General features: G+C 49.5%; 1 protein-coding gene across 1 annotated transcript in view; it reads right to left on the bottom strand.

Moving 5' to 3' along the window:
• Window positions 1-25,594, bottom strand: part of VAV3 (vav guanine nucleotide exchange factor 3) — a 274,456-nt gene that overhangs the window by 197,360 nt on the left and 51,502 nt on the right. Inside the window, exon 2 of the mRNA XM_037050442.1 lies at window positions 14,309-14,425. Coding sequence (XP_036906337.1) covers window positions 14,309-14,425 — 117 coding nt within the window. The remainder of the gene's footprint in view (window positions 1-14,308; window positions 14,426-25,594) is intronic.

Genomic DNA, 25,594 nt, shown 5'->3' with positions numbered 1-25,594 from the left:
AAATCTTAGAAGTCAAGCACCTTTGACTCTCTCAAGGATTATTCTTGGAGAGTTTCTTGATGAAAGAGCATGTTTTACTGAGCTGCTAATTTCCAAGAATATGGTTATTATATGCAAACTCTGTGGAAACACTGAGTAGTTCTCAATGTAGTCGTTTCAGACTACAATAAAGTACTTGAAAGTTGTTTGACATTATAGGACTTAAGTTTTTGGCTTTTTTTTTTTTAAGATTTTATTTCTTCATTTTAGAGATGGGAAGGGAGGGTGAAAGAGAGGGAAAGAAACATCAGTGTGTGGTTGCCTCTCATGTGCCCCTTGTTGGGGACCTGGCCTGCAACCCAAGCATGTGTCCTGACTGGGAATCAAACCGGCGACCCTTTGGTTCACAGGCCGGCGCTCAATCCACTGAGCCATACCAGCCAAGGTGGACTTAAATTTTTTAACTCTTACAAAAATACTGAGTGTCTCCTATCGTAAACACAGCCAAGGCTTTTAAAAGTGCCCGGGACAACAGTAAACCCAAACTTTATTCTAAATTCAATGAACAGTAATTTAAGTCCAATAAAAGCCAATCAAAAATGATCATCACCTTTCGTGGGTTATCAGAAAATTAAACACAAAATAAAATGGGTATAAAACTGTTGAAGAAAACAATTTCCTTTGAGAAACACAACCACCAAAAAACAATATCTAAACACTCATTCAATTCCGGTTCAAAGAAACCAGCTATCAAAGATACTTTAGGGGTAACAGGTGAAATTAAATGTGTAGCCTAGATATTAAGTGTAATTAGGAAAGTACTGCTCACTCTGTTAGGTGTCACGGGGATGTTACGGCCACACGGGGACATAGCCTTATTTCGGGAGCTATAAAGCTTGAAGTTCAGGAGACAGATGACATGAGGCTTTCTTAGAACTGACTTGGAGTGGTTTGGCAAAAATAGCAATACATGTACATATAATAATCGTAGATAAAGCAAATGATCAAATGTTAACAACATTTGAATAATAGTCTCTCCACATTTCTGTGTGTTTAACTTCCGTAATTTTTAAAAACTTGTTAGACTTCTGATTTTGTCCTTACCAAACGCCGCCGGGCACAAAGGCCGAAAGGCGGATCAAAGGCTCACTTTCCAGATGCGTGTGTTCTTCCCGACTTCGGGGCAGCTGAGAACGAAACTTCGCCCTCAGACTAGCTGGTCGGGTAGCCGTGCCCCTCGCTCCCAGGAGCCTCTTTCCCCACTTCAAGCGTCTTCATCTTTAACTGCCCTGCTTTACCTGCGCTGGGTTGCTAGGGCATCTTGAGTCACTCTCAGATGTGAGCAGGTTACAAACAAAATGGGAAGAGGTAAGGATGTCTCGTTTATTTTAAGGAGAAAAGACTTGGAGGCACGTGATGACAACCTTCTTGCATTTGGAAGGACTGGCCTACAGAAGATTTGTAAATTAATTCTATGCTGTTCCAGGAGCAGTGAGGAGGAAATTTAGGAAAACAGATGACGAGTGAGCACCAGTGATGGCCTTCTGACTGATTCACCAGCCACTGGTCAGAAGTGTGGTTCCTTAGGAAACCTCTGTGCCATGGCCAGGAGTCTTTCCAGCACCGTGGCAGGGAGGCCAGCTGTGAGCCCAAAGCAGTGAGGGAAAAGTGAAGAGTGTGTTTGATTGCTTCTTTATCCACCAAAATGTCTATTCCCTTATGAAAATCTAGGGGGCAGTCTACTGACCAGACTGCAAGTGACAACGAATGTGGAAAATTCCAGCAATTTTTTGGAGAACCCCTGCTGATAAATACCACCCACCCCCCTTTTATTACATCTATGGCAGTTTCATTATCATGCCAGGAAATTTTACCTTACTAGCTCCCTAAGAAATTGTACTTTGTCATCTGACAGTCAGTAAATTCACCTTTTTAAGCTGCTTCCACCCCAAACCTAACAGGGTATCAGGAAAACGCCAGCAGTGATCCTGCTAGAGCCATGGTCCATTCTGTGGACAGAAGGAGCAGGTGCAGAGTTAATTCTACCCTGAATCTGGCCTTCAGTGCGTTTTCACTCCTTTACCAATCCACACCCGGTGCTGTGAACCATCATCCAAACTTGACCTAGACTGGCCAACGAGAAGGGTGTACTGCACCCTCCGGTACTGCAGCAACACCCCACGTGAAGGCGAACACCCTCTTTAAGATGAATTAGGAGCCAGCGGCATTACACAGCTCCAGAGTGGACACGATCACAAGGCACCTGCCCCGCTGTCCTTCAGCTTCTCCACACAGACACGTATGTAGGATGTGACCAGCAAGGGTCTCCAAGCGCACTAAGTGTGAGGCGGTGAGCGCACACAGTCCCAAGGAGGACGTCTGGAACATGTAAAGGCATCCATTCCCTCTAATGACTCCGACTGCTGTAAACACAGGCGGGCCCGACACTATCTGTCCTCAGATGCGGGGCTGCTTCAGTGGGACTTTCCACGCCCCCAGGGGGTTGAGGCAGAACCAGAGGAAGATCCGTGATCGGCTCATGGGCCCCCAGGGCCAACCTCCAAAGGCACAGGTGCTCTAGGTAGAAAACAAGTGACTCAGAACCTGAAGTCTGTCCAGAGGAAGCCTGCATGGCCGACCTCCACAGACAGCTGCCGCGGCTGCCGAGGGCTGTTTCCTGTAGTTGTTTGGTGTTCACAAGGCCCCCGGGCTCGCTTCCTGCTGCCCCTGTCACCCAGTCCCACCCCCACGCCACCCTGCTCTCCAAGTGTGGAAAGCAAACACCAGCACTCCTGGATGCCTGCGGGTGTGCGCAAGCCATTGAAAAAGAACAAGGAGGAGATAATACGGAAAATACCGTCCACCTCTTCCAGGGGATCCCACCAACAGGAAATGGACACGCTCAACAGCTGAAGGACTAAAGGCCAAGAGCTTCGCATCGCCACTGCCTGTGCAGACGAGGGCTTGGCCACTGTAACACCGTGCACGGCGGTCAGCCTATTCTCCTTGTGGGTTTCGCACCCATCACATTCACAACAACCGTACACTGAAAGCAGGTTAGACGCCGTGAACTCCATACGTGACTAGGATGAATTATACTTCAAGGTGTAGGACAAGGCCAAGGATCTCTGAACCCAGCTGAGGTGGGAGATGGCCCATCGGGCAGAAGAACAGAAAACTATTCCTAGAAAGTCTCCTATTACAAAAACATAGATATTTCCATTTTTAAAAGAGATAATAAAACCAGGGTGGAAAGGAGGGTTTTAAGAGGTGTAGCAGAGACCAAGATAATCAGCAAGTGCAAAAACAAAAAAGACATCAAAAGTGAAATACAGGAGCCCTGGCTGGTGTAACTCAGTGGATTGAGCACAGGCCTGCGAAGCAGAGGATCACGGTTCAATTCCCGGTCAGGGCACATGCCTGGGTTGCAGGCCAGTTCCCAGCTAGGGACCAGTTCCCAGCAGGGGACGCATGAGAAGCAACCATACATTGATATTTCTCTCCTTCTCTCCTTCCCTTCCTCTCTAAAGGTAAATAAATCTTTTTAAAAAGTGAAATACAGGGAAAAAGTGATCAAATATAGTAAAAACCTTTGAAAAATGAAACATAAACTACCTACTAAAATACCTACATAAAAATTTATCTACAGAAGTGAGTATAAATGCCATTGGAATTTTCCTGTATTAATTTAAAAGGGGGGGAAATAGAGCACGTTACACCTGCTCCATAACTTCCCTTGCAGTATTCTGTCTCCTCCCTCCTCATCTTTCCCGGGTCCCACTGATCCTAAAAGCCCCAAAGCTCTCAAACTCTGCCCCTCCCCCACCTCACTGCCCTGGAAAAGGTCCTTCCAGTCTGCACCCCCCGACCCCGCTTCAGTTTCATGCTGCTCTTCCAGCTGCCTGCGTTATTTAGGACGGCCCTGCGCCCCTTCCCCCACCCGACAGCGCTCCCAGCTCAGGTACATGGTGGGCCATCTCAGGTCTGCCTGAGGTCCACCCAGCGCCTGCAGGACCCCGGAGCCCCCTCCTCTGGACCCAATCTCTGCTTGGACCTCAAGGTCCAGGTCAGCCTGGTTGCATCTCGCCCTCGAGCTACGAGGACTCTCTGCAGAACCCCAAACGTGCCACACGGATCCCCCTCTGTCCTTTCCTACAGGGCACTGCCTCTCTCTCGAAGGCGCTTCCCCACTTCTGCTGCAAGCAGTTCGGTAAGATCATCAGGAACACGGCCGCGGAAGCTCGAGGCTGTCTCGGGTCCACGCTCCATTGCCTACAGGCAGTGATTCATTTTTACAACTTGGCACCTCAGATCCTTCCGCCATAAACGCAGATTAACATCAGCATCCAGGATTGCTGGGAGGCGGGGTCAGCGCTGGTGAGTGACAGCTGGGGCAGCACCCTCCCGGTTCCCTGTCTAGATTCAACACACAGAGACACTGAGCAACCTTCCCACGTGGGTAGCCAGGGGCAGGGAGGGTGAAACCCTGGTGTACTGGGCTCCAAAGCCTCAGAATAAGCTGAGGAAGAAAGGCAATTAACACATCCAGATCACATTTCTGTTGGACAGGGAAGGAAGACAAAGGTCCAGCTGCAATTGAGAAACAGGCAGAGGCAAGTCAGCAAAGCCAGGCCCAGGGGATTCTGGGAGCCGTGTGTGCAGGAGCGTGACCTTGAACGAAGTCACTAAAGACAAGGAGGCAAGGGCCTTGGGGAGGGGAGCATTCCAGGCAGTCCATACCCATAAATACAGGTCAGGGCAAAGGTAGGTGTGCAGTCGCCCCCACGGGAGACAATACAAGTTATTAAATAACAATACAAGGATGAACTCTGTGTTTTGCGTACTCACAACTGTAAACGCACTCTTGCCCCGCCCTGCATTAGTCTGGAGAGAGACGATGGCAGTGATTCGGTGGGACCGAAGCCGGCATAGGACGGGGGTCGGAAAGCCAGAAATGAGGTTAGAAAGGCCGACGACCGGCCTGATCGTGAATAAGCTTGTGTGACTTGTAACAGGGGTTAGATTTTTTTTCTCCCATAAGCAACAGAGTTCCACTCTCAAGTCCGAACCCTCCGGGTCACACGGTCAGTTTTGCATTTTTCCTAGGATCCCTCTGACCATTACTTTGGAGGGATTCAAACCCGAAGTCGGGGACACAGACTGAGGAGGCCATTCCAACCATCTGGGTGGCGAGGGCCTTCACTGAGGCATTTGTCTGTAACCTGTGTGGCCCCGGCAGGGTGACTGAGGAACGGTGTGCCCAGACAGAAACGGGTGTGAAGACAGGGTGGTGGGGGCGTTTTCCACACAGTAAGTCTGAAGTGATCACATGGTACCTAACAGCCACTCAGATGCAAATTCTAGAAACCCAAGATTGAACAACGGTTTGACGGTTTTCCTTGAGTCAGGACTCATCACAAGGGGAGGGGTCACCTGCAGTGTCACCGGACTCCTTAGAATAGGAAGGCTTCTCCTGGCTACCTAGTAACACGTCATTTCTTAAGACAACGGGCTTCCTTGAGAAATGCCAGTCTAGAAATTCTCCACCGTATTAAGGTTAAAAAACAGTGAAGTTTTTTTTTTTTTTGAACTCCTCAAAAAGGATTGGAAAGCAGACCAAACATGAACTTGAATAATCACTAGAGTGTGAAGAATGACCCATGCGTGGCCAGGGCACAAGAGCCCTGTAGGCTGCGGTGAGAATGTGACAATCTGCCCACTGGTGAGCGCCCCTGTGAAATAATACACCAGTAAAGGCAGGGAAATCGATGTAGAGGTTCCTGAAAAGGTCAACTGTGCTGCAAAAACAAAAGTGAACCCTGCTAATGATGCCGAATTGTATTAACAGCCAACTAGACGTCCACACGTGGACCGGCCAAGGGCTGTGTCCCCCCTCTGGGCTTAAACAGACACAAAGGAGGCCCTGGAACAGGCTTTCTTTGTTCAGGAAGGATCCCTGGAGAGCTCTTAGTTATGTAAATACAGGCTGGCCACCTACTGCTCAGAGTGGGGGGGCAGAGACCTGGGGGGGGTGGCCGCTGAGCTGGTCTCCTCGGCACCCCTGCCTGGCTGGGCCTGCAGGAGGCTGGAAGTCAGGAAAAGCCACGGGCCTCCTGGGAGGAGAGACCAGAGATCCCCAGCGCTGCTCTGAGAGCAGAAGTCAAGGCTGAGTAAGAAATCCCTGACCCCAGCTTACTGGCAGGAAAGCTATGAGGAGCCCCTGACTGGGCTCACCGAAGAGGCTGGGAGGGGGTAGCCCCCAAGGACGCTCGGTTGGGTACTGTCAAACCTCAGAGGAAGCGCCCAGGACAGGTTGTGCACAGAGCCAGGCCTGCAGACCCCTGGGAGAGCAAAGGGCAAGTTCCCAGTGGGGCTTGGAAGCAGGACCAGTCAGGGCCCTGCGGACTACAAAGGCCCCAGAGACTCCTGAATCATTCAGGAGGGAAAATGCTTTGAGAAACACCAAACGTCTAATGAGAGTGGGAGTTCAAACAAATAATGGTAAAGAGAGAGACGACATTAACATGTCAAAACAATTCACCCNAACAGCCAACCAGACGTCCACACGTGGACCCTGGACCGGCCAAGGGCTGTGTCCCCCCTCTGGGCTTAAACAGACACAAAGGAGGCCCTGGAACAGGCTTTCTTTGTTCAGGAGGGATCCCTGGAGAGCTCTTAGTTATGTAAATACAGGCTGGCCACCTACTGCTCGGAGTGGGGGGGCAGAGACCTGGGGGGGTGGCCGCTGAGCTGGTCTCCTCGGCACCCCTGCCTGGCTGGGCTTGCAGGAGGCTGGAAGTCAGGAAAAGCCACAGGCCTCCTGGGAGGAGAGACCAGAGATCCCCAGCGCTGCTCTGAGAGCAGAAGTCAAGGCTGAGTAAGAAATCCCTGACCCCAGCTTACTGGCAGGAAAGCTATGAGGAGCCCCTGACTGGGCTCACCGAAGAGGCTAGGAGGGGGTAGCCCCCAAGGACGCTCGGTTGGGTACTGTCAAACCTCAGAGGAAGTGCCCAGGACAGGTTGTGCACAGAGCCAGGCCTGCAGACCCCTGGGAGAGCAAAGGGCAAGTTCCCAGTGGGGCTTGGAAGCAGGACCAGTCAGGGCCCTGCGGACTACAAAGGCCCCAGAGACTCCTGAATCATTCAGGAGGGAAAATGCTTTGAGAAACACCAAACGTCTAATGAGAGTGGGAGTTCAAACAAATAATGGTAAAGAGAGAGACGACATTAACATGTCAAAACAATTCACCCCAGGTCTCTGAAAAAGGTTTCTTGCTGCTGACCAGTGTGCATGCAATAAGTAGGCAACAAGGATCCGCCAGGCCCGTACAAGGTGAGGGGCCCCGGGCCACCTGGGTGGGAGAGTTTTCCTATAAGCACAAGACCCAGGCAGGGTCCCAGGGAGACAGGGACCCTGCGGGTAGCAGGAAACCAGCCCGGGGCCTCTGGTGGTGTGTCGGGAGGTGCGTGGCACTTTGGAGGGTGAGCTTTCTAGCTGACCAGAGGGCTGCAAGCTGGGAATGGGGACAAATGCTGAGAGGCTGGCCTGGGGTGCCGACGCAGCTGCGCAGGGAGGGGTGCTTGCCCCTTACACACACGCCCCGAGGGGCACGAGGCAAGTCAGGGAGGGTCAAAAGGTGGAAACACATGCACTAGAGGATGTTCTATCGACAAGAGCCAAACCTCTCAGAAGACATATGCTGGGAATTGCAGACGGACCGCAATTTGAGCTCACAATGTAAAGACGGCGTAATAGCAGATCTGACACCGGGGGAATAAAACTCTAAGGCCTCTTAGTGGAGACAGGATACACAGTGGTGAGCTTCTATTACGGAAACAATGCCAAAGCCCTTTTCTACATTAAGTTAACAAGGCATCCTTTGGCGAGCTCAAATTCATTTTCAAATGTTAGTGCATTTAAAGTTCTGAAAGAACCGAATCACCTCCTGCCCTGAATCTGATGTAGCTGCTAATTTGGTTTATAACCTGGGAGGGTAAAAAAACATTCGAGGAGGGTTAAGACATCAACCACCTTCGGGGACAATTTCACTGCGGGCCTCTTCACTACACACGTGTGTGCACACACACATCCTTACCACTAAAGCCCTGGAAAAGTATAAGGTACAAATAAACACGTATAGGCTGACACACACACACACGTGTATTATAATTTTCTTAACACTCTGAGCTAGAAAGAATCAACGGAAATAAACTGGGTTTCAAAAAAAATGCCACTAAAACACCTTTCTGACTTCACACACATGGGCGTTCAGAACTCTGAATGATCTCTAGCTCCCCAAACTTTTAGCTGCAGGCTGAATACACTTGATTTGCCAGGCATTTTACACCAGCCAACTCTATTTCCACCACAGTTCTAGAGGGTAGACACGACTGTCTCATTCACAGATGAGGGAGCTGAGCGTCAGCGGGCTCCGAGACAGCTCGGCGGTCACACAGAACCCTGCAGGGGTTTCTGGCTTCTTGGGCCATTTTGGTTAAATCAGTAAGTATCTCCAAGCCCTACTCACTGCCAGGTGATGGACTTAGAGGCTTCTGTAAGCCCTTCGGACTCTGACGTTTTCGGGTCATCTTCTCATCACTCTGTGTGGTCCAAAAATATAGATACCGCTGAGCATCTCGGGAGGAAGCGTGTTCTCAGCCCACGGAGGCACGCATGCCCACTTCTTATCCTTGCAGTGCAGACAAGCATGGGGAGGAGGTCAGACGCCTCTGAGAGTCTCTTCCAGAGACCGTGATACGCCGGTTAGCGCGTGGTGCCTATACAGAGACCCATGACACGTCTACGGTAAGGGATAGCAAGTGTCTTGCCGTGCAGCTGGGCTGGGATTCTATTTAACTGTTGACATGCTGCACCACGGAGATGCACCAGGACTCTGCCTTCATGTCTCCTCTCCTGTCTGTGAAAGGTTTCCATGCCATGCAGAACTTTGGTGGCAGGAGAAAGGTCCACATGTCTACCCAACTGAAATCAGCGGACAAAACAACATGGATCCCTTAGCTTTCTCTCGCTTTTGGCTGAGAGAACTGAAGGAAACTGGCTACTGTCGTTAAAACGAAAACCCACAGATGTATGTGCCTGGCTTTGGGCACAGGCTGACTCCAGCCCCCCACGCTGATGCCACTAGGGTCCTCCTCCGCTCTGCTCTGCTCCCTCTGAGCTGGGTCTGCCGTGAAGCTCCACACGGGATCCAGATCCTGTAGCTCCTCGGGGCCTCACACGTACACCCTTGGACAGTGGAGAGGAGCAAACCAACTCTGCCCGCACAAATGACCCAGCGCATCCTGCTGGACCTACGGAGCGACCTGCCCCATCCTCGAACCCACCACTGTGCCCAAAGGTCTGGGATGTTATAATCAATCAAACCAGCCAAACCGCATGACTGGGAAAGGGGAAAGGGTGGTCCCTCAAAGGCGATCCAGAAGGAGGGACAAAGGTAGCTGGGCAGGACGGAACAGACGGACGCTACACCACGTGACAAAGAAGGACGCTGACCTCCCGATGTCCCTCCCCCAACATCCCCCAATATTGAGAACTTACACTCAAATCCAACCCCAGTGTTTACCCCAGAATCTAAAACCAATTAACACCAGTACTGATCACTGTAACAATAGTAACATACAGGATAATCACAACTGGTATTTATCAATATTGGACCTACATCGGACCAGACCTCCACACTGCTAAGCACTTTAGATCCATTATTTCATTTCTTATCTAACCTCAATTTATAAGTGAGGAGACTGAAGCCGGGAAAGGGTAAGTAACTTTCCCAAGACATGGAGCCAGAATTCAAACTCCAATCCCACCCAGAAACCATGGTCTTAAGTCAAACGGGACACTTCCTCTTCTCAGTGATGTTCTCACCTGTGTCCTTAAGCCACTGCTCTGTGTTGCTTTTGACACGATCCGTCCTGAACCCTAATACACTGAAACTACCCAACTGCTACTAAAATCAGCTGGCACTGTCCTCGGCCGGGTGTGACTCTTTGACCCTAGAAAGCGCATCACCTTGCACTTGCAGGCAGTCCCAGCCCAGGACTTCTCCTCGGGCAGGGGCCTTTCTCAGCATTGCCCACATGGAGAGCGGGAGTCACGCACCCTTGAGTCTGTGCTGCCCCTAAGTGAGTTCAGGTTTCTAAGCTCCTTCCCAAGCCCTGCGTGGCTTTAAAAAAAAACCCAGGTTATAGGAAATGTTCAGAACTATTCCACCTTTTCTGGAGTTTGAATTGAAATGAACACCCTACTCACGGGGGGAAGAGACCGATACGGGGCATTCGGTGGCTCTGCAGGGCACAACCAGCCCAAGTTCCTCCAGAGCGTCCGGAACGCGTGCTCTTCACCACCTCATACATGAAATGGGAGTCATCCCTCATTTGCGGTGATCGGCACTTTCCCAGGATTTCCCCGATTTCCGAAAGAAGACGCGTCCCTTTCAGAGCCTGTGATTCCCGGTAGATTCCCTGGAGCCCATGGAGGGAGCAGGTGGATGAGGATTAGGGCGGACACACCCCATTGAGGAAAGGGGGAGAGGGCGTAGCTGGAAACCGACGGTGTGCGCACCACCAAGAATCTGAACCATTCATCCGCTGGCGTTACGAACCCTAGCCATCAACCTCTGCAGGCCCATGCAGCCCCCTACCTTCTTCCTCTCTCTCCAAGACAAAGTGTCACTAGATGCCAAGGGACAGCCTTCGGTTTTCTCCTCGGAGTCCGTCTTGTTCCCTGAGCACCTGCACACAGCGGCGGACAGGAGGGGCAGGGGCCACAGCGGCACACCCCTGCACACGGAGGCTTTGCATCCTCTTTCAGCCTCCCCGTCCCTCAGCTTCCCCATCGGCTTCCTCGCTTCCTGGGCAAGACTATTACAAAAATCAAATACAGGAAGCACTCTGAAAGCTTCAAAATGCTATAAAAATGCTGGATACTGTTATCGCAATCGATACCTTCCTGGGTAAAAAGATGCCGAATGCTCACGAATCCTGGGCTTGCTGTTCGTGTGCACTCAGGCAGAGGGAAGCACCCAGATATAAATACTTCTCACTTTAAGTTCATTGGAAACTGAATGGAACTCCAAGGAGTGGAGAAAAACAAGCTCACCTGTCAATATCCTGTTAAAATGTATATTCACAACATCGGAAATTATGTTGTCTGTACATGAACACTCTAGTCATGTTTATTTAAACTTAAAAATGAAGAACTGCATGAACTGCCCAAATTCCACCGCTGAGAACCCGGACTCTGCCTGTGGGGACGGGGACAGCCCCGAGGGGGCGGGACTGACGTGAGAACTGGGTCAACACGAGCACAGCCCTCGGGACTGTGCTGGCAGGTGGCACCCGCTGTGCGGGCGTCCACACAGCAGGGGAGAACCGGCCACGCCTGGGTTCAAGCCACCGCCCCCATCTCTACTAGACACGTGACTCAAGGCCCAGGCTCTCTCCTCCGGATGGAGAGGGAAACAGAAGTCCTTACAACCCCCGGGGCTGTGCCGAGGAGGGACAAGAACGACATACGTGTGAGGACTGAAAAGATGCCTACCCCACTGAACGTGCTCAGTAAGTGGGGGCAGCAGGTGGTTCTGCGTCAACTGATAATGTTTCACAACAGCAACGCTGGTACGTCATGGCAGCGTCCTGTGCGCTTTTGTCCGCAGTGGTTTGCGCCGGCCTCAGGCCATTCGGGTGAGCGAGCTGCACCCATCTTGGCCGTGGGGAAAATGTACATGGTGAATTGAAAGTGGTAAGCAGGGGATCAAGTTCTCGACCACAATCCCAAGGTCCATTCTGTTTCAGACGTACCACCACCCACATCTTTTAAGGAGCCAGAAACACATTCACCATGAGAAGCACGCAGCTTATCCCAGTGTGTTCAGCTTTTTATAACCTCCACGGCTCTGCAAAGCTCCCGGGGACTGATCAGCCCAGCAGGCAAGGTTATTCTGCTAGAGCAAGGCCTCGAGTTCCTGAAGAACTTGATTTGACTTCCCGGTCTTTGTCAATATCACTTCTTGCAAACTCAAGAGAAATATGCAAAGCTCCTTGAAAAGCTTTCTGAAGTCAAGGCTTTCTTCCCCAAATTTTTCATTTCCCCAATTCATTTCTATTTTTCATTTCCCAAAAGACAGGGTGAAAAGAAAGGAAAATCAAAGATTAAAAAAATAGGGGAAAGGATCAAAGGATAAAAAAAGAATTCTCTTTTTTATGCTGCTAGGGCATTTTGCAATACCAAGAGCTTAGGGCACTGTCTGCCTCACCCAGGATTCTACCGGATCCCTGTTTGTCTCCACAGCTTCAGTTCACGGCCACAGACGGGTGTGCTACCACCTCCTCACCAGGAGGCTCGGTTTTCAGTTCCTTGTACTTATTATCCTGTGTTATCTGTTAGTATGTATTTTTGGACCTCACAGCAGTCAAATCACAGCTTGCCAGAGAAAAAGGGAACCTTTGAAACCATGTTCTCACGCCCATTTCGTTTTGTCCAAACTTGCAGCTGGCAGGTGGTCGGGCGGTGGTCGGGAAGACTGGGGACTTCCAAGAGATCACCAAGCACCCCTGCGTCAAGAACCCGGGCCTCTCTCTGCCAGGCAGGGTGGCTTCCCCATCGTGCTGCATCTCAGCATCCACTTCCTCGTGTTTGTTTCAAGTTTGTGCTATTTATGCCCATTGCCAAGCAAACCGATCCACCACCTGGGTTTTTATTTTATAACCAAAATATTCCATCTTACGAATCAAAGCACGTGTCATTCCCAAAGAGCATTTTGTTTTTCAGATACAAGCACGTGCATCAGAAGAGTAACGGCAAACTTCTCAACATCGTGTAGTTTCCCCCACCCCGCCCCTTTAAGGTGCTTAGTTTCATAGAGCAACTATATCAGCGGGGGTTAAAACAAGGTCACCTTTCATGGCTTCTTACATGCCAAGAGTCTAACTTTCTGCCCAGTGACTACAAAGTAAATGACCATAACTTCCAAAAGGATGATTTCAGTCACCTATTAAATGCCAGGGTTTGGTGTAAACACAACAATCATAAACATGAAAACATTTCCACGAAGCGAATGTCACTGAGATCCAGCCTAGGTCTGCCGAAACCCTAGCAAAGCATTTCCCGAATAACCCCAAACACTATGGTGATTCCTGCCTTCCCTAAGTCACCACAGAGCAAGGGGCAACAGAACATCCCTAACTTCCAAAGCTTAGGCGTCTTTTGGGTAGAGAGAAGACTGGAGGGGAAGAACTGGTCCTCAGACACGAGGACCTGACCACCTACCTACAGGATGGAAAACGGGGAGCCCGTCCTCCGACGTAATCAGCAGGAGAGGGTACGCCTGCGTAACAGATTTCCCCCACACTGCTGTGAATGAGAAACCCTGTTCATCTCACCGAGACCGCTGCTGCTGCACCTTGGGGGTTTTGTCCATTTTTTTTGCTTTGGGGTGTTTTTTTTTGTTGTTGTTGTTGTTTTGATTTGTTTTGTTTTTGGCTAAGCCACCTATGTGCAATTTAACGACATAATTCAGATATATAGACCACTTAAGTCACACATCCTATTTCAGTAAGTTAAGAAACAGTACGTATTTGATTACATGTTCCCCAATAAAAAAAAATACACGAAAAAATAAAATCCAAAATTACCTTTCCAAAGTCACGAACATCGAACAGGTCGAACGCCTCGAAGAGTTCGCTCTTTCTCATTCCGANACCATAAACATGAAAACATTTTTCCACAAGGCAAATGTCACTGAGATCCAGCCTAGGTCTGCCGAAACCCTAGCAAAGCATTTCCCGAATAACCCCAAACACTATAGTGATTCCTGTCTTCCCTAAGTCGCCACAGAGCAAGGGGCAACAGAACATCCCTAACTTCCAAAACTTAGGCGTCTTTTGGGTAGAGACAAGACTGGAGGGGAAGAACTGGTCCTCAGACACGAAGGCCCGACCACCTACCTACAGGATGGAAAATGGGGAGCCCGTCCTCCGACGTAATCAGCAGGAGAGGGTACGCCTGCGTAACAGATTTCCCCCACACTGCTGTGAATGAGAAACCCTGTTCATCTCACCGAGACCGCTGCTGCTGCACCTTGGGGGTTTTGTCCATTTTTTTTGCTTTGGGGTGTTTTTTTTTGTTGTTGTTGTTGTTTTGATTTGTTTTGTTTTTGGCTAAGCCACCTATGTGCAATTTAACGACATAATTCAGATATATAGACCACTTAAGTCACACATCCTATTTCAGTAAGTTAAGAAACAGTACGTATTTGATTACATGTTCCCCAATAAAAAAAAATACACGAAAAAATAAAATCCAAAATTACCTTTCCAAAGTCACGAACATCGAACAGGTCGAACGCCTCGAAGAGTTCGCTCTTTCTCATTCCGAAGGTCTCACAACAGGCCACCAGAAACGTCCGTATGTTCTTCAAACAGAGGAACTGGGGGAGGGGAAACAGCTGTTAGTACAGAGCGGGTCATTCTGCACGCTTTCTGTCCCCTGTCACACTCAGAGTGCCTTCAAAAAATGACAAGGGAGAACCCACCAGCTTTTGAGGTTGCTTTTCGATAACCCCTTCAGCAGCAGTATTTACTGAGTACCCACTCCCTCGGGGACAGGGGACACAGCTGTGAACCAAGCAGACAAACGTCTGTCTTCATGAAACTCACACTCCACTGAGAGAAGGCAGACAAGAGCAAACTAGCAACACAAAGTACGTATTTGTACTCTCATCTGGCGGTATGTGCAAGAGCGCAAAATAACTGTGGGGGGCTTGGGAGTGGTGGGTAGGGAGGTGGGGGAGCGTGAATGGGATGGTTAGGGAGGGTGTCAGTGCGAAGGGGACAGGAAAGGGGAGACGTGAGGTGGCGCGGACCAAGCCAGGAAGAATGACAGGGCAGAGGCCTCCAGCCTGGAGGAGCACCCCACACCAGGGCCCCGAGGCCAAGTGTCTGCGGAAGTCAGGAAGGGGACCACGTGGCCAGGGCAGGACCAGGAGAGAGGGGGAGGTGAGCAGCAAGGTAATAGGATCAGAGGATGAAGGACTTTGTTGGACAGGCTTTTACTCCAAAGGAAGTCACCGGAGGCCTGGGGACAGAGGAAGGATGGGATCTGATGTTTTTAAAGGGTCTTTTGGGCCGTTTGAATACAAATTAAAAGGGACGTGAGCCCCCTGACCCAGTGCACACTTGGTTGGAGCATGATCCTGTGCACCAGAAGGTTGCAGGTTTGATCCCTGGTCAGGGTATGTATGGGGAGGCAACCAACTGACGTTCCTCTCTCACATCAATGTTTCTCTCCCTCTCTCTCTCCCTCCCCCTTTCCTCTCTCTCTAAAATCAATAAATATACCCTCAGGTGAGAACTGTAAATACATACATACATATGTACATGCATGCATGCATGCATGCATACATACATAGAGCATGAGTAAGGAGTGGGATGGCAAACCAGAGTCCACGGCACTCATCCGGGTGCGAGACCCATGGGAAGACCAGGTGTCACGTGGGACTAGGTTAAAGGTGCGATGCCGGCTCATCCAATGGGCAGCAGGATGCTGGATATGGTATTCTGGGGTCCAGGGCACAGGTGGGTCCCCCAGACATGCATTTGGGAGTCTTGAGAGCACACACAACATTTTAACCGAGACATTGTGTAGCGTGACTTTGGGAGAAGGCCGAGAGGAGGAGAGGACCTGGGGCCAGGCAAAGAGGAAGCCACGAAGAGACCGAGGAGAGCGACCAGGGAGCACAGGCCTGCCCTGAAGCCAAGTCCAGACAGTGTTTCTAGGAGGGAGTGAGGGGCTGTGTCAGCGGCTGCTGATGGTCGAATAGGATTCCAGCCAGGCGCGGGGCGTGGAGTCTCGCAGTGTGAATGAAGGGCACAGACACACCCTGACAGGAGCAGGTTCCGTGGGAGAGTGGGGAGGGAGCACTGACTGAAGCTGGTCTAAGAGACAAGGAAAAGAGAAAAAGTGACGATAAAATACAGACTCTTGAATTTTGTTGCAAAGGGGAACAGAGGACTGGAAAGGTAGAGAGAGAGAGGTTGAGGAAGGGCTTGTCGAAAACAATGGAGGCTGCTCCAGCATGTCCCTATTTCTGTGGGAATAACTTGGTAGAGGGGGACAATCAGTCACACAGGAGAGAGGGACTTCGAGTTGCCAAAGGGGTGGGGAGCTTCTGGGGGTCAAGTGCTATTTGCCAAGTGGCAAAGCCGGCCTTGGCAAAGAACCTGCTTAGCAGCACATCAACACTTAGGGCCACGAGGGAAGGCAAGCACCAAGGACAACCCCCAAACCAGCAGAATCTGCTTCCATCACCGAAAAGATGCAGATATGCCTGAGCAAAGTACACACACACGCCCTCAAAGAGAATTTGTTCTTTTTGGAAATACTACCTGCACCGGCACATGCAAAAAAAAAATTACGCACCTCCAGTAAATAAGACACCCGCTAGCTGACGCATGCACCTCTGAGCTCTTTGCTTTAAGCATTGCCCACGTTTAGTTGTTTGGCTTCTCCTCTTGGTTTGTTCGTTAATTCGCAGGCAGCGCATTTTACTTCCTGTCCATTTGCAACATTCAGATTTTTCATGGGCTTAACTCAGACGCTAGATCTTACCCTTTACAGGAATCCTTCTCAGCTGCTTAAATATTTCAGGAGGGGTTAAAGCCACAGGGGAAGCATCCGGAGCCCCCGGGAGCCCAGGAGGCCGCAGCCGATGGCCCTACGCAGTCACTGCTCTCGTCCTGAAAAATTCATCAGGAGACCTTCATGACTCAGAAGCGCTCTGCATGCAGCTTGCCACACAGAATCGCTTATTTACAGATTAAAAGCCTTGGGCTCAGCCAAGATAGATGGTAATTACTCTCTAGGGGAGGCTGCAACTGCTCTCTTGCCATATTTTTTACATAATTAAGTGGGCGACTCATCGCTCACCAAGGAACAAAGCGTAATTGCACCTGCTGCCTCCAAAGGTTCCTCGCCAGGCTCGAATGTCCCCCGTGTAAGAAAAACACAGCAGACCTCCACTCGAGCACTCCGGTGGTTCGTTCAGAGAAGCAAGCATCATCACTGAACGTAAATACACGGATATGTGCGTGCAGTGAAGTCGTTACCGCATGCACACGAGAGAGGGTTTGAAAACAGGCCTTCCCTCCCGTCCAGAACCAACCGTGGCCTTACTTGCCCCTTCACTGGTCCAGTGCCATTACACTCCGTAAGTACCTACTGGATTTGGAAAAGGCCACTGGTATGCTCTCGCTTTGCCAAGCAATCCTCACATTTGGTCACCCTTCTATGGATGTCATTCTGGGCTGACAGTTTTTGAATGCCTACCATGTCGCAGACACTGGAACTGCTAACGAGTAAGACAAGGTTCTGCCCTGGGTTTCTCTATCAGTCTCTTCTGCAGAGATTTTCCCAGGTACCTAAAGTCTGGCCGATAACACTGGGAGCACACGCCGCTCGACGCCCATGGGCGTCCGGGCCCATGCAAGTTCGGGAACAGAGTGGAAGGTGGGAGGAAACGGGCCGTCCGAGAAGCCCGGACGGAGCTGGGCCACGCAGCCCGCCTGCCGACCCCAAGACTCCCGCCTCGCTCTCATCATGTTGCATTTTTATTCTAGTTTCTTGTATGGTTTTTAACTCCAACCAAAAGCTAAAAGCCTGCAGCGAGCACTCCACCTACTCAGCAAATCTAACACGCCGCCACATACGAGTCTGCGTGCCAACTCTTTAGTCATAAAATTGATGTTTCAGGCATCGAGGCACTTCTCAGTAACTCAACAGACCTCTCCTAGGAATGAAGATATTTCCCTGCATACCCACAATACCACTATCCCACCGGAGAGAGCTAATAATTCTATATTATCGAATATCCATTCCATATTCAAATTTCCACAACTGCCCATCCAATGTCTTTTTACACGGTCTGACCCCCCGTCGAGAATGCGATTAAGTTTTACCCATGGCAGCTGGTTGCTCTGTCGCTGCCGTATCTTCTCATGTAAAAGACCCCACTGCCCCCCTTGTCCAGACCAGGTGTCTTACACGATGCCCCACGTGTTCTATTTGCCTCATTGTTTCCTTGGGGCACTACCAAATCTGCCCCGCCATCACACGTATCTCCGAGAGACCAAAAGCGGAGTCCCCATACACATTAAGGACTTTTTGGCAAAAACACTTTCATACTGTGCACTTTCTGTTTGACTGTATCAGAAGACACAAAATGTTATGTTATCCCATTAGTACTGATGCTAAGCTTGGTCACTCGGTGAGATGGTTACTGCCACAGGTCTCTATTGCAAAGGGGCGTGTCCCTTCTGCGACAAAACCTTGGGGGGATAAATTTGGTACCATGTACCCTCCTAGTTCCCAATTATTCTCCCCATGGATTTAGCACCCATTGGTAATTCTTGTTTCAATTATTCCATCTGAGTCCACAAAATAGTGGTTTTTCTAATTCTATCATTCCTTTCACATTTATTAGCTGGTTCAAAGCTTCCCCACTCTTCCATTCCCCCCAAAACACCTTTTTTTTTTGCTTGTGTAATAATCAGTTGCCATCATTCATTTTGATGTCCACATTGCCCCGAATTCAACCACTGGGGCTCCATTCCAACCGGTTCCAGTGCCCTTTCGACACAACTCTACTTCCTTCAGTCAAGCTGTCCCAGGCCCACCTCATATCTTCTCTGCTCTGGTTCTGGAATCAGCCATTTCTCCAAGCAAGTCTGTTTTCATTTGTATGGTAGGTGGTATTTAGAAACTGAAGCCTGAGCACCAGGCGACTCCCAGGTTACGGGAGGCAAGGACAGCACAGGAACCAACACCCCTACCCTTTGCTCAAGCATCCATTTCACGTAACGGAAACCTGACCGTTCTCTAAGGTGCCTCTCAGAGCATTCGATCATTTCCTTGTGGAATGACCAGTAAGCCCACTCTCATCTCACCGAAGACAGCTGACGAACACGGGAGTTGGTTTCATGAGATGTGACTGGTATTTGGACACAGAATTACCTCACTGGAAACTGCTCTCCCCAGCGCGTGACAGAGATGGGTCACGACACACGAGCACACCTCAGCGGCCCACAGCCACACCTTACCCTGGACCAAAAATCGTGTGGCTCTGCCAAACCGTCTATTTTATCCATGTGAAATAACTCCAGGATTTCTTAGGACTTAGAATTAAGGGTTTAGGAATAAAAATTAAGTGACATTTGGGTTTTCAAAATATCAACTGGCTCCACACAGGATAGTGACCAAAAGCCAGGACACGCAAAACATCTGCGTGGCATTGTCTCATTTAAACATCAAGGAGGTTTCCAGGGGAACAGCACTGAGTGTGCGTGAGCAGAAGACGAGACGGCACAGATCTCCGTGGCCGTGGCCGTGGTTCAGGATGCGCCCAACACGGAGACCGGGGCCTACACAGCAAGCCCAGGGCGTGTGGGCCCATCACAGAGGAGAAGTGAGGGCAAGGGGTTCAAACAGGGAGTGAGACAGACACTCAGGTTCCCATTTTACACCTACTGCTGCCTTAGCTAATGTCTGAGTGGGCTTACTGTGCCCGAGGCCCATGCTACGTACCCTTCATGCCTCTTAACCCTCACAACTCAATCAGGGTTGTGAAAATGAAAAAAGTTTTCATTTTTTTCTTTTCTATAAACTGGGCTTCGAGGTCTACCCATGTTTACAGACCTGCATTTGCCCAAGTAACGGAGTACAGATTCAAACCCAGACGTTCTGGCCGGAGTCCCTATCCGTAACTACTATGTTATACCAGCTTTGTGTTTGCAGGGGGCAGAGTTAAATTTTCAAAATTTTTCTCGTTCTTGGGGAGGTTTTGTTGGGTAGGTAGTCAAGACAAGGACCACTAGGATGTTGTCATATTAATTAAATGAAAAAATTACCGCAATCTGCACTAGGAGGGTGGAAAGGGGAGTGGAAAAAACTGCAGGAGGAAATTCCTGGAAATTGACTGACGTGTATGAGGAGTGCGGGGTGGGGTGACAAGAGAGGAGAATTAAGGACTATTCCCATTGGGCGCCGCATGGACAATGGGGACAATCCCTGAAAATGGTAAATCGACCTGCAGGAGGACAGCGTTTGTGACAAGGGGCCACAGATGAGTTAACTGATCCCTGTCCACATGCAGAGAAAGGCCCCCCGAATGAGACGGTGCCCATCTCTCTCCGAGGGATATCTGGTGATGAGTGACACACTCCAATCACGTCTCCCACTGCCAGGCTCGCCCTTCCTGTCCCTTTGGAAACACATGAACGGCTTGCTTATTCATCATACACAGAAGAACTAAAAGGACAGAGAAGCACCCAGCATCAGTGCAGCAGAGCCTCAGAGACGAAGGTTTAACACCTTCACGGTCTGAGACACCCGAAAACTGCACATCAGGCCGCGCTCCCCAGATCAGAAACGCTTTGTGTCTGGGTACTTATCACGGCGGGGGGGGGGGGGGGGGGGGGTGTGGAGTTCAGTGGCTCTCCAAGGTGCAGCGACCACTTCCATGCTGGCGGTGTGATGTGACAGGGAAGAGGCGTTTAAAAACCCAGAGTGCTGAATTTCACTACAAAGCTGTGAGTGTGTTCTCTTTCCCCACTTTTGCAGACTGCAGGGTTTCCTTTTTCTGTCTCTGCCTAAGAGCCATTTTGACTTTTCTCCGTGAAACAAACGCGAACAGGACTGCTTCCCTTTTTTTACATGAAAGAGAAAACACCAACTTCCCTAAAACTGTTAGCGATAATGGACTAGCTGTGTGAACCCGAGGCAGTGTAACAGGAAAAACCTCCACGGCTTATTACAAAATGAGTTATTTCAATCCCAGCCGAGAAACGCTGCCTTGCGGGGAGGCTGGCGGTCAGGCAGCTGCACCGCCAGGCAGGCTCGCCGGTGTCCGGCACCGCTCCCAAGGCCACGGCAGCCGGGCTGTCCAAGGGCATGGGCGGTTCGCAGGGTCCCACTCATCACCCCACTCAAAGGGCAGACTCTGGCTTCCGGAGCTTGGTGTAATTCAAACAGCGAGTGGCCTTTATTTGGCGGTTTTCAGAGGCACAGAAGAGACCACGATGACACCATTTACAAATATTAAGGGACAAAACCAGTTCCCTGCCATTGAAGTCAGCAGGATACTTAGCTCTAGACCAGGCTACCTGCCTGCCCTTGCTCTTTCCCTCGCCTACAAAGGGAAATCGCTTTCTTTATTTCTTCATGCCTTTCAGTAGGCCTCTTCCACACACCGAACAACTTTGGAACAAAAACTATTCTCAGACAGGTCATGGTCTTTCGTGCAGAATCACATTCCACCCCCTACCTACACGTCTAACCTCTGCGATTGTCATTCTATCTGTACCCACATTCCTCCCAGTTCAGCGTCAGCCCCAAGTTTTATGCAAACTGAATTTATCATTTGTGATTTTATTACCTGATGGACTTCCTTATGGTTTATGCTCCAGATTCTAGCTCTGCTCACTATTTCACAATTTATTCTATTAAAATAAAGTTGCAGTGTTTTTCTAAGTGAAATAGCAGTATACAGAATTTGCATTAAAATAACTATACTAACAAGAACTGAACTATAGGTCAGTTTGTTTTCTGGCCTGTATCATATATGTATCATGCATGTTATGTGTTTATACATACACATGCATGTATGGGGGGTTCTTAATAAATACCACTATTTCTATATACTGTCAGATTTCTTTCTGGAAATATTAACCAAGTAGAATGCTTAACCAGGTAGAAATGTATCCTAATTAAGTACAGAAATTGCTCCTTGCTCTTTTCTTTCCCCCACGTCCTCCTTAGCCTTCCCATAAACTCTACCATCTCTCAACCCAGGAGGACACGTACTCCGTTTAGAAAACCCAGTAATCACACAATCACCAGTACTTATCACCACATGATCACCACGCCTGTCTTGAGCTCAGTAGCAAATTAATGGTGTTTTATTTCCAGTGGCAACAGAAAAAAATCTCAAAAGGAAAAACTAAATGGGTGTATTAACCCAAGTTCTGTTAATTCCCACAGTCAGAGACCTTCGGTCTCCCACCCAGGAGTCAAGTCTGCCAGGGAACTTAATTCCACTGAGTTCAGTGTTTTATCCTTCCTTACCCCCAGCTCTAATGCCTTAACTTGCAGTCTGCAAATCTGCACCCAACGTAGCCATTTTCCCACCAAAAAACGGAAAACCCTTTTAGACGATACATTTGTTTCAACCGTCAGCACTACATCATTCTGGGCCTTTCATGTAAGTAGGTATTTACAGGCTATTCTTCAGCAGTAGTTACCTTTGGCTACCCTAGTCCTAGAAAGCAGAGGCAAGGTAAGTCTTGGGGGGGAGGGGTTAATTTTTGACCAAACGCCAATTACAATGTTACATTGTGGGATTTTTAAACAGTGATTTGCAAAGGCCACTCCCCTTGCCTAGAGTGGCATTTCCGTGGGAAGGCCACTGCTCGGGCTGACAGTGGACAGTCTCTATTTAAGCCCCCCTGTCCTGCAATCACTGATACCATAGTCCCATGGGGTTCCATGGTGTAATGGTCAGCACTCTGGACTCTGATACCATAGTCCCCCTCCTCCCAGACCCCCAGGGGATGCCCGAAAGCACAGGTGGTGCCAAACCCTCCACATGCTCTGTTTTTCCTACAGCTTTCGCCTAAAGGAGATGCCTCACAGCTTCTCTCTGATGTAACCAGATTGCCAGCCACACCACTGCTGGGCTTTAGGACCATTATTAAGTAAAAGAAGGGTGATTTGAACACAAGGGATACCAGGACAGTTGCTCTGAAAACCGAGGTGGCTACTAAGTGAATGACAGGTGGGGAGCAGGTACGCAGTGTGGATGCGCTGGACCAAGGAGGGTTCGTATCGTGGATGGAGCAAGGGATTTCATCGTGATAGTCAGGACACTGTGCAACTGATTATTTACAATAGCCAAGAGATGGAAGCAACCTAAGCGTACATCAATAGATGAATAACACCCTGGCTGGTGCAGCTCAGTGGATGGAGCATGGGCCTGCGAACCAGACGATCGCGGTTCGATTCCCAGTCAGGGCACACGCCTGGGTTGCAGGCCAGTTCCTGGCAGGGGACGCACGAGAGGCAACCATACATTGATATTTCTCTCCCTCTCTCCTTCCCTTCCCCTCTAAAGATAAATAAATAAAATCTTTAAGAAAAATAGATGAATAACTACAGAAAAGGAAGACACATATAGAATGGAATCAGTCATAAAAAGAATGAATTCTTGCCACTTGTGACAACATGGATGGACCTAGAGGGTATTGTGTTATGAAATAAGTCAAAAAAAGACATATATCATATGATTTCACTTATATGTACACTCTCAAAAAAATGAGCAAACAAAACAAAAACAAACTCATACATGCAGAGAACAAATTGATGGTCGCCAGATGGAAGGCATGTTGGGGAGCAGGGTGAAAAAGGTGAAGAGATTGCGAAGTACACATTGGTAGCTACAGAATAGTCACGGGAATGTAAAGTACAGCATGGGGAATATAATTAATAATATTGTAGTAACTATGCCGAGTGATACGAGAATTACTGGGGTGGTCACACTGGAAGTTCTATAAATGTCCAATCACTACGCCACACACCTGAAATCAACGTAATATTGTATGTCTACTGCAATCGAAAAAAATTTTTCAACAGGAAAAGCAAATAAGTAAACCAACGAACTGCTTGTTTCTGAATGTCCCTTTTACCATTTTCAGGCCACAGGTGACTTTGGGTGACGGAAGCCTCAGCAAGCGCAGCCATGCAGAAGGGGCGACCACCGCAGCAACCCTCTCGTTAAAAAGCAGTTCTGTGCGGGCGGTCAATTACACAGTCATTCCTCCTTCGCCCTCCTTTCTCTAGAACGCTCTGCGCCCTCACAACACCAGGTCAGCTCACACTTCTGTGTTAAGTCTTCCTCGTCAGCTCCGGGGAGAGCTGGTCCTTCTCCTCTCAGGTGTCCTATCACCTGCTCGTGTGTCCTTGCAGAATGGACCGACGTTCACTGTGGCAGAATTTAGGTTTCTACTCACTGTTATATGTCCTGAACCCAGAAAAGAGAACTTTAGTCTGGCACCAACGTGCTACATGAAATGCCCTCTTCTGTCAGACTTGCTTTTCTGACTGCGGACGAGCTCGGCACACGTTCTCAGATGCCCCAATTAAAACAAACGAGAACCTCGTTAGAAGCAAAGTGATACAGATCTTATTACACAAGAAATTTCATTGTGATAATATTAAGTGTTTGGAAAAACAAAATGATTCCTAAATCTTGCCAGGCAAGAAAAGGGGCGGGGTGGGGGGGTTGGCAGACAAAACAGGAGAGGAGGTCTGGTTATATAATTCTATATACAGTTAAAAACTAAGGACCTCCCTGGCTGGTGTGGCTCAGTGGATTGAGTACCAGCCTGTGAGTCAAAAGGTCACTGGTTCAATTCCTGATCAGGGCACATGCCTGGGTTGCAGGCCAGGTCCCCAGGTAGGGACTCGTGTGAGGCAACCAAGCGCACGTCAGTGTTTCTCTCCCTCTCTTTCTCCCTCCCTTCTTCTTCTCTTCCTAAAAATAAATAAATAAAATATTTTTTGTTTAAGGACAATAAATTCTCCCCTGGTAATGTTAGTATTTTTTTAATGGCAGATGTCAAACACTATAGTGTTTTACCTGCAAACTGCATGACAGTGACTGGAAGACATCTTTCCTTTCAAAGAATTTCTTCACAGTTTCATATAATTATCAAATGCTCTTTCTCCAACATTTTCCCCAAGAGGTACCCCTAATGGCAAAGGGGAATAAATTCCTTTCTCTGAGGTCCTGGCAGCAGAAGCTGCCCAGCCCTGGGATTTCTTTGTCACGTGCAAACTTTGCCTTCTAGTCCATCAGAGAGTTGCACTGAACACAGTGCTGTAAGCTAGGTGCCCCCCCTAGGCAGGGCCTGGCCCCCATCAGGTCAGCTGCCAGCCCCAATGCCCAGCGAGAGGTGCTGGGGGCGAGAGGGGAAATCACTAGGAAGGGACAGTCTCAGGCAGTTTGAGATCTAGAGAAAAAATGTCACCCGGAGGCAGGAGCTGAAACTGGGGGCCATGGTGAATGGAGAACCTGAGCCACCAGGTTTCAGGAGCTTCTTGGAGAAGACACTCGACTCTCAGCCACGGTTCACGAGATGGAAGCCAAAGCCGGTCTGACTTCCACAAAGGTGAAGAAAACCACAGCCGCATCTGGCCTCTGCCTGTACTGTAACCATCAAGTGTCCCTTCAAATCGCTCACCATCAGCTGTAGGAAAAATAACGCAGGGCCCTGGCTCAGGTGGGTAGACTGCTGTCCCAGTCTGACCTGCTGACCTGCTGACCTGCTGACTAGTCTAACCTGCTGACCACGGGTTCGATCCCCGGTCACGGTGCACACAGGAAGCAAGCAATGAGTGCCTCAGTAAGTGTGACAACTGCCCCAGTGGGAACCATTTTCACCACAGACCCCGTGCGGGAAGTCCTTCCTGAGAAGGTGCCATGCACCCCCCACGGCCACAGCACGTGCAAGACTCTGATTCCACCAGGGCCACAGACACACGCCATGTT

Source organism: Sturnira hondurensis, unplaced genomic scaffold (assembly GCF_014824575.4).
Source record: "Sturnira hondurensis isolate 20B ecotype Veracruz unplaced genomic scaffold, ASM1482457v3 Scaffold0006799, whole genome shotgun sequence".
In the NCBI taxonomy this organism is placed as follows: domain Eukaryota; kingdom Metazoa; phylum Chordata; class Mammalia; order Chiroptera; family Phyllostomidae; genus Sturnira; species Sturnira hondurensis.
The sequence above is the reverse complement of the archived record's forward strand: the minus strand, read 5'-3'. Positions and strand labels throughout refer to the sequence as shown.